The following is a 13379-nucleotide window of genomic DNA, read 5'->3' as shown; positions in this document are numbered from 1 at the left end:
TGTAAACAACTCTGCCGCGTATCCGTTTCCGACAGAGATTAAAGCTGTCAGGTTGACAAATTTTCAGAACAGAGGATTCATGGGTAGGATAAGTAGGATATTTTGCATTGGCAAACGTCTTCAATTCTCCTAAAACACTTCATTTCTGGTGAAATATCTTAGAATATTACATGTTAACTAAACATGTTACAGTCTATCGATATCGACCATACCTTTGTTACAATGCTTATAGGCCTCCCTCAAATTAGGTTAACATCACAAGAAATTAGTAATGTGGTCGTTGTTGTTTTCGTTTCTATCGGTTTATTATTTACCAATATATTTTGAGAACTCTGATTTAATGTTGTTCTATCTTTCAATACACAACCTTTAAAAATAACACTGATGCATGTCCCCCAATTAAATTAGAGATGTTTCTCTAAGAGAGCACAATGTGAATACTATTCATTATATTACCATGCCCTGCCTGTCGCATTTTGATAGGTCGAGCTGAACCATGTGACTGACCACAAATACACAGTAATGGTTTGTTTACATGCCCGTGAATATGAATAATAAGATTAACAACTCAAAGTATCGTAACTTTACAGCTGAAACGTAAATCATAATCAATCACAAAATAAAATGGAGCACTTGTGGGCCAAGATGAGATACTTTTTTTCTGAAAACATCTCCGGATCTACCAATTTTTTACAGCGCGCGTGGCAGTGCGTCGCGTATTGCTCAGTTTTGGGGGCCAGTTGCCGTTCGCTTGTGAAATTTTCGCAAATTTTGACGGTTTTCTTCGGTTCGTTGATAATATAATGGAAATAACAGACTCCGCCCTGACCATTAACGTTTATTTATGGGCGCGGACTCGAGGAAAGCCAAAATTAACGGGCTCGGCAAGCCTCGCCCGTTAATTTTTGGCGTTCCTCTCACCGTTGCCAATAAATAAACGTTAATGGTCAGCGCGTCGCCCGTTATTTCTATATTTTCGGCTACGATTTTGTACTTTTGTACGATTTTGTACGATCTATACTGCTGTATTCTCATTAGCGAGGTATGTTATTTCATTGTAAGTAATGGTCTAGATTAGCAATGACCCATTGGTACCCATTGACGTACTAATCAGGTTTGAGACTCAGTTTACTGCAGCTGAATATTACACAGATATTTCAATAAAGCACGCACGCTTTAGCTGTCAATAAGCTGCCAAAAGCTTGACTTCAGCTCTTTTTACTCTTCATGGCATATTCGAGAGGAAGGGTCAGTCTGCAGCCCTGCCAGGAGAGCAAAGGATCTTCCAGTTTACACTATTCGGAGACTCGAAAAAAATGCACTGATAATGAAATACCAGTAGAGGGAAGGGTAAACTTCGATAAACTGTTCGGATTAGAGATTAAGTATAAAAGGCAATTATGGTTAACCTTAATATCAGTTAGTCTGTCGGTATAAACACTGGTCGGAGATAAGCTTTTATAGGACATTGACTGTGTTTGGGCATTCTAGGTCGTCGTTCTGTTGCCTAAGTGTCAAGGGTCTCGCGTGATTCCCAAAGCCTTCAGGCCTATATAAGTAAACTTGTGTTGGGTCATATATCCTGTCTGAGCACAGGGACTGGCGAGCAATACGTTGATTTATGGCTCGAGCAATAAATCAATTGCCTGAACGACTACGTATGAGCCAATCAGCACCTAAGACGAAGAAGAGTATCTTAAATAAATGTTTTTATACGGTGGGTCCATTGACAGGCTCCTGTCAATGGACAAAATCCGGTGGTTATTGACAAGCGCCTGTCAGAAGAAAACTATGGCTGTTGACACGAAGGATGTTTTCACCAAATACACCACATGTTAACGACGCAAATTGCTCGTCTTCCACACTACATGAAAACCACATTGTTCTGCCGTGTAAAATTGCAAAACAAGTTCCAATACGTCACAAATTTAACATTCTGTACGCAGTAGGCTTTTTAAAACAAACTACATTTTCTATAAACAATAAACCGCAACTTTCAGTTGACAATGCCTTTCAAATCTTACTCTTTATGAGCTTATGAGCTCAATCTTATAATCATATTTAAACGAATACGCCCCTCTTGCACTGGGTCATCGTTATTTTAGTTATCCTAGGAAAAACTAAGACGAAGGGAAGGGGAATACGAAAGGTTATGATATTCTCGTTGTAAGTAGATAAAACTTAGATAACACTATGCAAAATTGGAATATTGTCCTGATTTTGATAAAAATATGCAAAAATGAAATATTATCCTCACGCTTAAGGGACTTATGTTTGTAGACGAAGGAGGAGGGGTGCTTTATGCACAATACAATATATAGAAGCACTAGCACCAACCTGATGGGGGCCTATAACTATCACTGATACTATGTAGGGGGACATGATATTCACTGTGTTAGTAGAGAACACTTTAATAACAATGTGCAAAAACGAAAAATTGTCCTTACTCTTAAGGTACTTATCTATTTGACAAAGGGGCACGGTTTTGTATACAGCGCAATATATACAAGTACTAGCATCATACTGATCGGTGGCCCATAACTATTACTGATGGCATGAAGGCGACAAGATATTCACAATGATAGAAGAAAACACTATGAGAAAAGCATGCAAAAATAAAATATTGTTCTCACGCTTAAGGGACTTATGTGCACAGATGAAGGGGAGGGCTTTGTGTATAACGCATGATATACAAAGAGTAGCACCATACTGATCGGGTCCTCTCTCTCTCTCTCTCTCTCTCTCTCTCTCTCTCTCTCTCTCTCTCTCTCTCTCTCATATGTGTGTATGTATATATTATATAATATATATATATAATATAATATATAATATATATATATATATATATATATATATATATATATATATATATATATATAATGTCTGTGGCCTCTCTACTAGGTGACTGGGTACCGTATGTTGTGAGTGAGAACCCTGTTGAAACCACCATATATATATATATATATATATATATATATATATATATATATATATATATATATATATATATATATATATATATATATATATATATATAGTCTATAGTATTGACCTTTCCATAATCATCCATATATTCATTACATGCATTTGTACTGTATCTTTTATTATAAATTCATTTGTTTGTTAGCTTTCGTTTAGCTGAAAGTTTAAATTTTATTTCATAATCAGCATTCAAATATGCGGATGCGATCCCCATAAATTATAAATTTAGTCTTAGTATTACATATATTTTGCATACATGAGCAAATGTACGTCATTTGAGTACCTTGTTGTACTGGATATCTGTCAATCATAATCCCTTCAGTTGCAAAATTGTCAGTCTTCAACGACAGGTTTTGGCATCATTACTTGTTTACAATTAATTTTGAAGTGATGTAAGTTTGCTCTCATTCCGATGTTGTGTCTAGTTAATGAAATGTCCATAGATAAATCAGAAAACGTTAACATCATAACTGCAACCCTTGTCCACGCACTGCTGTAACGAGTTCACGAACATTACCCAGTGGTACTAACGTTAATCACGAGTCAGATTACCTATAAACTTATTTAATGAAAATCTCTCTTCAAGAACACAATGGGATTACATATCATGTGTATGCTGATGAAGTCACGTGGCAGGAAGCATACTCACTTTGCAAAGCAGAACTTTCTGTCTTAGCGAAGATTCCAGATCAAGAAACTCAAGATGTTATCACCACCCACCTAAACAATGACGGGGTCTTGGCAACAGGTAAGATGTTTAATAATTGATATGCATGCAGTAATATATATGTTATGGTAAAACATGTAACACATTTTTCATTTACCTTCTGACTAAAGTATTGAAATAAACTTCACCATATGGTGTTTTGTACCTAAGTCATTTGCTGAAATCATCGTATCCAAGGTTTATCGGTATTTTAATCTGCCTCGAAGGGAGTTTCTGGATCGACGCAAAGGATGATAATGAAGAGGGTGTTTGGGTGGACTCAGAAAGTAACGAGCTGACGTACACAGCCTGGGCTCCGGGCGAGCCTAATAATGCCGACACTAGAGAAAACTGTGCTCATTTATGGTGGTAAGTTCATGAGTGCGTTGAGTGCATGTTTGATACTGTTAGTTGAACTGGTAATTCGTACGTTCAATCGCCTAGAACTTTATGATTTCCTGGTAGTCAGGTACCTTCGCCCTACCTGTAACAATACGAGTGAAAGAACATGGGAGAAACAACAAGGAGAGTGGCCGATTAGTTGATGCAAAAACACTTTCGTGAAATACTGTGAGTTTTGGATGTGAAAATTGTTCAAAAGGTATTTTAACATGGAGGATAGTGAACCTAATAGGGCACAAAATGGCGAGGTAAGTTATGAAACGTATATCTTTATTTTTTTTTTTTGCTCAACTATATAAATATTACAGTAGGAGCATATCGAATCAGTCAGTGTGAGTCGTGTGTTAGTGAGTGTTTATGCGTACACGTGTCTGTTTGTCTGTCCGTCAAGAAAACCTAAAAACTGAAATGAAAAATTTTCATCGTTTTTTGTAAGATATTTGATTTATGAAACCAATCACTTATGCTTTGAAATTGACAGTTTACGTTCCTAAAACTGTTGTTGTGGTGTTATGTTGAAATGATAATACATTGATAATATATAGTTTCGAGAACAATCGATTTTAATTTTGAGTTTGGTGAATACCTAGTCAGTTAAATTTTATTTCCAGGGAACACGACTTTAAATGGAATGACAAGTGGTGCGAGAGTCACATTTACTTCATTTGCCAAACAGGTAGGAAACGTGTACCAAGGGTACCCAACCGGATATATAATTGTTCCAAGGGTTGACAATTCAGCATGGACTATCGTGTCGTTTCTAATTCGACAAATAAACAAACTTACAAACAAACATCGATGAAGGATAAAATATCATAAAGATATCGAAATCTTTCTTCCCCTGGTAAAGATCATCTTCCATATTATCTGATCAACGATTGTATAAACTCAATACAATACACAGTTATTGGCGTGAAGCAAGGTTGTGAGCCATACTGTAAGAATATCATTGAATGCCCGGCGAAAATTCGCAAAAAAAGGTAACTTTTCTCTTAATACAGGCAAGACAGGGTGTTATGCAACAGATAATGGCTACGACTACCGTGGCACTGTGTCCACCACAGAGACAGGATTGGAGTGCCAGTATTGGTCAGAACAGACCCCGCACCCCCACAGGACTCCAAAGGCATACCCATTCCTGAAAGGACACAACTACTGCCGCAATTTGGGGGGTTCAAATAGACCTTGGTGCTATACGACCGATCCAGATACAAGATGGGAGAAATGTGCAGTCGGTAATAGGCAGCCGATGTGTAATAAAGGTTTGTCTGTCTTTTTTGTTTTCAAAATCATAACTATAGCAGAATTGAAAATACAGTCGATATCAATTACCATTAATGTAACAAATCAATGTAAAATTACGAATAACTGGCAAATCACAAAGATTCAGAAAAAGGAATTGATTTTGAAGCATTTATAACAGAAGGTGATTAGGGAACATAGTTATTGTATTCGCTGGAATCATTCTTTACCCTTTAAAATACTCAAAAAATACGTCACTGTATTGGGACGTCACTCAATATTATTAGTTACCCATATCAAACGTTGTTGTTGACACTTCCGAAGTGTTTTCGACCGTTGACTAACACGCCTGATATAGTAAACTTATCTCAAGGAAATATGTTTTTCTTGTAGTTACTCTAAAATAAGAAACTCTTAAGTATTCTTTCCCCAAGTTCTTAATTTAAAATTTTGATAGCGAAGCACGCAATAACCCCCTCCTTTACAATTTTTTCATCATTCGTTCAGTTAATGGTGATCTAGGGCTAGAGGGGATTTCTGCATAATCATCATTGGTTCTAATTTTCATGGTAACTTCAGATACATCAAATGTTTTGAATCATTTAGTTCAATGGAGGCAGGGTATCTGTAGGGATTATCTATAAAAAAAACAATCTATGGGCCGACATTGGCATAATATTATAGCAATAAAGGACGACGCGCTGAACATAAACGTTTATTTATGGGCAAGGACGGGAGGAAAGCCAAAAATGAATGAGCGAGGCTTGGGGAGCCCGTTAATTTTGGCTTTCTTCGAGCCCGCGCCCATAAATAAACATTAATGGTCAGCGCGGAGTCTGTTATTTCCATTATATTATCGACGAACCCAAGAAAACCGTCAAAACTTACGAACATTTCCCAAGCTAAAGACAACAGAGTCCCAGAATTTGTGAGCAAGTAGTGCGCTCAGTGTAAAAAGTTTGCAAATCCGGAGATTTTTAAAAAAGTGTCTAAACTTGGCCCACAAGTGCTCTATTTTATTTTGTGGTTGGTTATGACTTTTGTACAAATTACATGTGCGATGTATGATAGTGAGCATGCGTGCGTGAGGACTTCATGAACTCTACAACGTGTGGAGCGGTCTCAGTCAGAAAAATGTAACAACTTAGCCGGCTATTGAACCACTCTTTTTTGGGAGTGGAGATTTAGCCGAGCGGTTCTCTCTGTGGCCTCTCCGTTAGGTGACTGATGCCGTATGTTGTGGGTTCGAACCCGATTGAAAAGTAGCCGTATTTTCTACCCTGGGTTGGTAACACTGCTGGTGGACAGAATTGTCCCCGAGGTTATCGTTCGCCCGGTTATAGCGATGAAATTCGTTCCTTCGCTTCGATAAAGTGTGTATGTGCGATGTATGATAGTGAGTATACGTGCGTGAGTGCTTCACGAACTCTACAACGTGTGGAGCGGTCTCAGTCAGAAAAATGTAACAACTTAGCCGGCTATTGAACCACTCTTTTTTGGGAGTGGAGATTTAGCCGAGCGGTTCTCTCTGTGGCCTCTCCGCTAGGCGACTGATGCCGTATGTTGTGGGTTCGAACCCGATTGAACACTAGCCGTATTTAAGGTTTTAACTGTAAAGTTACGATGTTTACGATATTATTCATATTCATTTAAACAAACCATTACTGTTTATTTGTGGGCAGTCACGTGGTTCAGCTTGACAAATTAAAATGCGACGGATGGGACACGATAATAAAATTTATTTTTGATGGATCGGTAGAGTTTTGAGTTCATTTTACACGCTGTTAGATGAAGTAGAATTAAGCATTAACCCCCGCCGAGGGAGGGTAGACACCTGGTACACTTCGCGACATATAAGCGAGTGCTATATTGAGCGCATTGTACCAAAATTGAGTGTACACCCTCCTGCGGCGGGGATTATTGCTATTATATTACATCAACTTGTATACCTTTGTTGTCTTACTTGGATATTTTCGTCACTTTAAGCCCCAAATGCAGAAAACGGACGTCTGAGACATGCATTACCTTCATCAACATTTCATTTTATTTATATGCAACGCGAACACTCTACTTGTTAAAATTTCCTGCTGCAGTCAAAGACCAGATATGAACTGGGAATGCTCATGTGTTTCAGTATAAATTGCAGTTGCCTGTGACTTTAATCGTATCTTCAAACCAGACATCAAGTTTCGTCAATTTTGATTGAGTCAATTCAGATATATATCCCTAATTAGGAAAGTTCATCAAATGCGCACGGTACCATGATGTAATATAATGATTGATTTGACACATAACGAAATACACAAAGTTGCATCTGCTGTCCAGTACAACCCAACCTTTATCATTCAATTTTTCTTCAGACGATATTGAATGTTATGAGCGGGATGACGGAAGAGATTACAGGGGTCATGTTAATGTAACAGTAACTGGTAAGACCTGTCAGATGTGGAGTGCACAGACCCCCCATCGACACCGATTCCGCATTGACAACTATATTGGTGAACACAATTACTGCCGAAATCCAAATAATTCAAGGAGGCCTTGGTGTTACACGATGGACCCTGGCATTCTGTGGCAATTCTGTGATGTTTGTGGTGATGGTGAGTCATTATCTTTTCTTACAGAATGATCTTGTCACATATTGTTGAGGTTGAGTAGTTGAAAAACAGACTGAAATCAGGCTGAAACTATGTCTTTAGGTTGCTCAAAATAGCAAAAATACTCACTGAGATAAGTTGCAAAGAAATTTACCTATTTCCTCGGCATTGGGTATGAAAATGCATCAGCATTTTATGTACTTTTGTTGCGCATGAAAAGTAAAAATGAGCCCAATCGCAAGTAACTACCTCAATCAAATCAAACCAACTGCTCGTCAGTCAATATTTCTACAAGTAATCATGTTCCAAAAAAATCGCCAGTATTTTAGCGAAGTTAGTTGTCAGATAGTTCCCAAATTTGGTTTGCAGGTGCCCTAAAATGATTTCGATAAGATAGGACTTGCTGATCGTAAATTTTGCACTTGTAAATTTTCATGACCAATTTTCTAGGTTTGGCCAAAATCTCTCTATCTCTAACTTACAGTTAGGGTCTGATAGCATCCATATTGAGTATGTCAAACTTTTTTTCTACTCTGATCACATGGGACTACATTGTCAGGGATGCTATATGTTATAGAAATAACCTCTTTAGTAAAACACAGTTAATTACGTTTTTTGATATAAATGCAGTGCCGTTTCGAAAAAATTGATCCGAGATTTTCGGTTACCATTCTCTAAGAGTAGAGGTGAAAATAACACAGGAGCATAATCTGGCATAAATTGAACTTAAGATGTATGTATATATATATATATATATATATATATATATATATATATATATATATATATATATATATATATATATATATATATATATATATATATATATATATATATATATATATATATATATATATATATATATATATATATATATATATATATATATATATATATATATATATATATTATATATATATATAATTACTTCAACTACATAGGAAGTTTCATGAATCCTGCAATCTTCGGACAGAAGGGAAAGTTTTCTTAGCTCTAATCTCATTTATAGGTTTGGGACGTACCATTGTATTTGCAGGTGGTGTTATCATTCGATAAATAATGTTTCTTCAACTGATGACATTTTGAAACCAACTCAACCGCTGCCGCAAATGTTATGTGGCCAGGGTTATGGCGGTATTGTCAATAACTTGGTAGCATGTCGGGGCTGGCAAGGCTAGTATTCCGATGTTAAAGGGGTGTAAGGAAGACTGGAGGCAGCGACTACTATAATCTAAAATGCTACTTTATTCCACTTTACCTTATGCTAAAGTACTAGGGTGATGATTAGCTGGAGACTGGCCAGTACACATGAGGCTAGGACAGATATATATGACAGTAGTATACAAACTGCAGGTTTAGGCACACACCCCATCTCTAAGCCTTCATTTCACTTAGCAAGCTCAAAACACGCAAATCTCGCCAAAACGCTGAGTAGTATATAAACTGCCGGTTCTTATATTATGGCGAGAACGACCTCCCTCTTTAAGCCCATTTCACCAAGAAGGGTTCCCAACACAATTTTGGTACCGGCTAAAATTTATATGGGGACCTGCCTCAATGCACGATGACAGATACCAAGGAAAGACTGCAGCACTGTGCAGCCCTGTCAAAAAGATTGGACACATCTTTGGCAAGCAGGCCCGGGTTAAGGCCTTTGCCACAAAGCACAATGGATGGGAGCCACAAGGCCTTTGGGTCACATTGCAGATCCTCTTGCTGCATAACTTTGGCTGTGCAATAGTGCACTACAATTGGGCGACAAAAGGCCTGGCCAAGATCCTGGAGGACACATGCTGGGCCTTCCAGCAAGAGGGCCCGTAGAAAAATGATCACTACCTCTACTGTCTGCCAACAAGCGATGAAACCCAGATGCACCTCGAGATTGGCAAGGGATCCACTGGAACCCCCTCCGTGCCGTAGAAATCCCTCCCACTCTGTGTATTGTGCCGCTGGCATCTGTGTATGGAGGCAAAAACTTCAAATTTGTTAGTTCAGCTGCGACAACCACTGGTGCAAATGAGGGGTAATATTCCCTTTTTTCTGAGACTTGTCACAAGACCAAATCTAATATAAGAGTGGATTGAACTGGGAAGGTAAGGCAATGAGTCATGGTAGTTTACGATCACATTGGGTATGAAATAAAGCCAAAGAAGGAAGGATGGCTGGTAGGATACTTCAGAATCGCTTGTATTTGTTATTTGCAGGTTAATCTTGATGACATCATCTCTGTCCAGAGGGCTTGCTGAAAGAGCTTTGAAAGGACTCCATTGGCACACGCCACTGGTGGAAGAACTGGACCTTTGTATTTGTAGAAAGCAGAATATATGTCATACATTTTGCTTTCCATGCCATGTAGAGAATCAAGCCTAATGAACGGCTCATAAGCCTTTATTGTCGTTCTTTCAGGGACAAGGACATTTTTTGGCTGCACCAGGCTTCCGAGGCACCACCGGCCTCAAGGTCATCATACCCCTAGACTCATCTTGGTTAAAGGCATTCCCAAGGTTTTTTGGTCTTTGCTCTTTACACGCCCTTGACATCTTTGATGTCTGAGAGAACAAAATTCTGTGGATTCACAGAAGGTGTTCCATGCTGGCGCCTATCTATACGGAGACAGAACATCTCTGACTTCATAATTCTTCAGACTTTGTGAGAAATATTTAACATCCAGCAGGATGATTCGCTTGAGGTGAATCGTCTCAATATTTACACTCAATTTGCCCTGTAGCCAATTTCTGTCGTAATGTGTTCATTGTCATCACCAAAAAAGTCTATGAATGAAAACCATCACCAATATATCTGATGGAAACTCCAATTCGGAGTTTCTTTGCTGCTTTCAGCAAAACATCCTCCAGTAATAGATCAAACTCGTTTTCAGTGACCAGCTTGATAACAAGTGTCCCACTATTAAGGATCGCCAGCTTGTCTGTCATTGCTTGCATAGCCGTCTAGGATCTGCAGGTGGAGGGTGGCTTCATCTGATGGTTTCAACCACAAAACAGCTTCCTCTGCATCATAGAACAGATTGGCCGTGCCCCTGTAGTATTGTAATAACAATACCAGTCGCCACTGTTTTAGCTCATTGTTAGAATTCATGATTGTTTTCTCTAGAGCAAGTTTCATGTGTAGGGTATTTGGGTGAGAAGCCAGTGAACATCTGGGCGGTCAGGATCCTGCAGCTCGAACAACTTAACGCTGTCGAGTCTGCCTATTGTTCCCTTTCTTTGCTGTATGTAAGCCTCAAGTTCCTTAGTAGAGCTCTCGAACATTTTAAAGCTGTCATCATATATCAAGACATGAGGTACCTTTAGTGGGAGTTCTGATGGCACATCCTCCACATCCTCCTCGTGCAGAATAATTTTTTTGCAGTGTTGCTGAAGTTCAAGACAAAGGGGTTGAGTTTCTAGCAGTTTGCCAAGTAACCGAGTCAGCGACATCGGACAGGTCCGTTAAAGAAGTCTGATGTCTATGCTGCTGGACAGCAGCCGGAGCAAGAACAAAAGACAGGCTGGCACATTATATTGCAAGACAAAGTCTTTGACGTTGTTTTTCTTTGTCTCTTAGCAGCCTAACCACACTGACATCTCTTATGTTCTAAAGCTCGACGATCAAGGGCGACACCACCACTCCAAACCTGTAGTTGCATGCCATGTTTTATATATATATATATATATATATATATATATATATATATATATATATATATATATATAAAGTATCTGTTTATTTATAATGCTCTGCTTTGGCATTGAGCACAGTAATTTCCCACGAGGACATCTGTATACTTATATATATATATATATATATATATATATATATATATATATATATATATATATATATATATATATATAATATATATATATATATATATTTATATATGTAAATAGCTAAATGATAATCTAGGCTATTAATAAGTACGAGGCAACCGGAATGGTCCACTTTGACCCAGCAACGATATATTGGGATTCAACACCATACAGCTGCAGTGCTGCATGCTGTACAACTCTTGGTACAATGTGACAGATGAAAACAACACCATCTGCTATTGCATTACAACTGGGCAATGTAAAGAAAGGACACTGCGACCTGGCAACTACAATATCGACACCCTAACTGAGGGCATCGAGCTGCCAGACAACATCCCCTTTCAAAATATAAAAGCCAACAGGCAAAGTCGACCTAGATCTGGCCAAAGAATGGAAGATTGGCTTTAGTGCCAAAAAAAGGTTTGCACCCCTCCTTGGTTTAAAAAGACGATTGTGGACAAAAGCAGAGAGCACCACAGGAGGGCAGATTTCGTAAATGTCAAGGAGTATATGAGCCACTGCAACTCTGTCGATAGGGCCAACAATTTTTTATGCAGTGAGGCTGACCTCTACTGCAGGGCTATGGGTCGATTCCTGCACCTCCCCAAAAGATTATCTGCATATCCGTACCTGAAGTGCACCAAAAAAATCTGCGAAAAAGTGGTCTATGACATCAGCAACCCCCTCACAATGCCCTTCAAGCAGGGTAACAATGTTAGCAGTATCAAGCTATGGATTACAGATCAGGAGGGCCAGCTCGTCGACTTCAATGATTCCTATTGCACCTTTTGTCTAGAGTTGGTAGAGCATGATGGCGAGAGCGATGCTGAGGTAGTGCTTGAGGCCAAGCAGCACCTAAGAGAGATCTATTGTGAGGGGTTTTGGGGTGTGGGGGCTCTTTGGAGAAGCGCAAAAGAACATGAGGTGAAGGTCAGTTATAAACAAGTGAAAGACTAGCTAATTGTGGCAGCTAATCTATCAGCCAGGTGAAGCACTTTCTCCAACAAAGTGTTTGTTACCAGAAGAGATGAACAGTGGCAGACGGCCCTTGTAGAAATGAAGATATACTCCTGGGACAATGGAGGGTATCGCTACATGCTGACCGCCATCGACGTGCTCAGGAGGTTTGCATGGGCCAAGCCTATAAAGAAAAAGATTGGTAAAGACTGTCTTTCAGCACTCCAAATCATCATCAGTAAGAGCGGCTGAGGGCCTGGAAAGCTGCAGACAGATGAAGGGCACAAATTCACAAACAGAAAGATGGAAGACTGGCTCATGGCTGAAGACATCTGCTTGTTCCACACATACAGTGCCAAGAAGGCTAGCTTCATGCAGTGCCGCAACTGGACCTTTAAAGTGCTGATGTGGAATTACTTCACCCACAAAAACGATCACACCTGGGTCGACGTCTTGCTCGAGCTGGTCGCAAACTATAACGGCACCAAGCATGGCAGGATTCTCATGAAACCAAAGCACTTGACAGCTGTGGATGACTATATAGCCTTCAAAGTCCTGTACAGGCAAGAGTTCACAGCCAGAGGGGCAAAGCCCAAGTTCCATGTTGGGGAAAAAGTGCAACTTTCGAAGTACAGGGGCGCGCATCTTCACCAAAGGATACCTACCAAACTGGACAGAGGAGAT

The 13379-nt window shown here is 39.2% G+C and overlaps 1 protein-coding gene across 3 annotated transcripts in view; it reads left to right on the top strand.

Annotated features, from left to right (window-relative positions):
* The window catches only part of LOC139115963 (uncharacterized), a 66052-nt gene that overhangs the window by 30566 nt on the left and 22107 nt on the right, over positions 1–13379 (top strand). Inside the window, exons 3-7 of one of the 3 annotated variants that reach the window (XM_070678437.1) lie at positions 3569–3730; positions 3916–4057; positions 4702–4766; positions 5092–5352; positions 7693–7932. The exons of the other annotated variants lie outside the window; for them this stretch is intronic. Coding sequence (XP_070534538.1) covers positions 3569–3730; positions 3916–4057; positions 4702–4766; positions 5092–5352; positions 7693–7932 — 870 coding nt within the window. The remainder of the gene's footprint in view (positions 1–3568; positions 3731–3915; positions 4058–4701; positions 4767–5091; positions 5353–7692; positions 7933–13379) is intronic. 3 annotated transcript variants of the gene reach the window in all.

Source organism: Ptychodera flava, chromosome 17, assembly GCF_041260155.1.
Source record: "Ptychodera flava strain L36383 chromosome 17, AS_Pfla_20210202, whole genome shotgun sequence".
In the NCBI taxonomy this organism is placed as follows: domain Eukaryota; kingdom Metazoa; phylum Hemichordata; class Enteropneusta; family Ptychoderidae; genus Ptychodera; species Ptychodera flava.
This window is presented reverse-complemented; position numbering and strand designations above follow the sequence as displayed.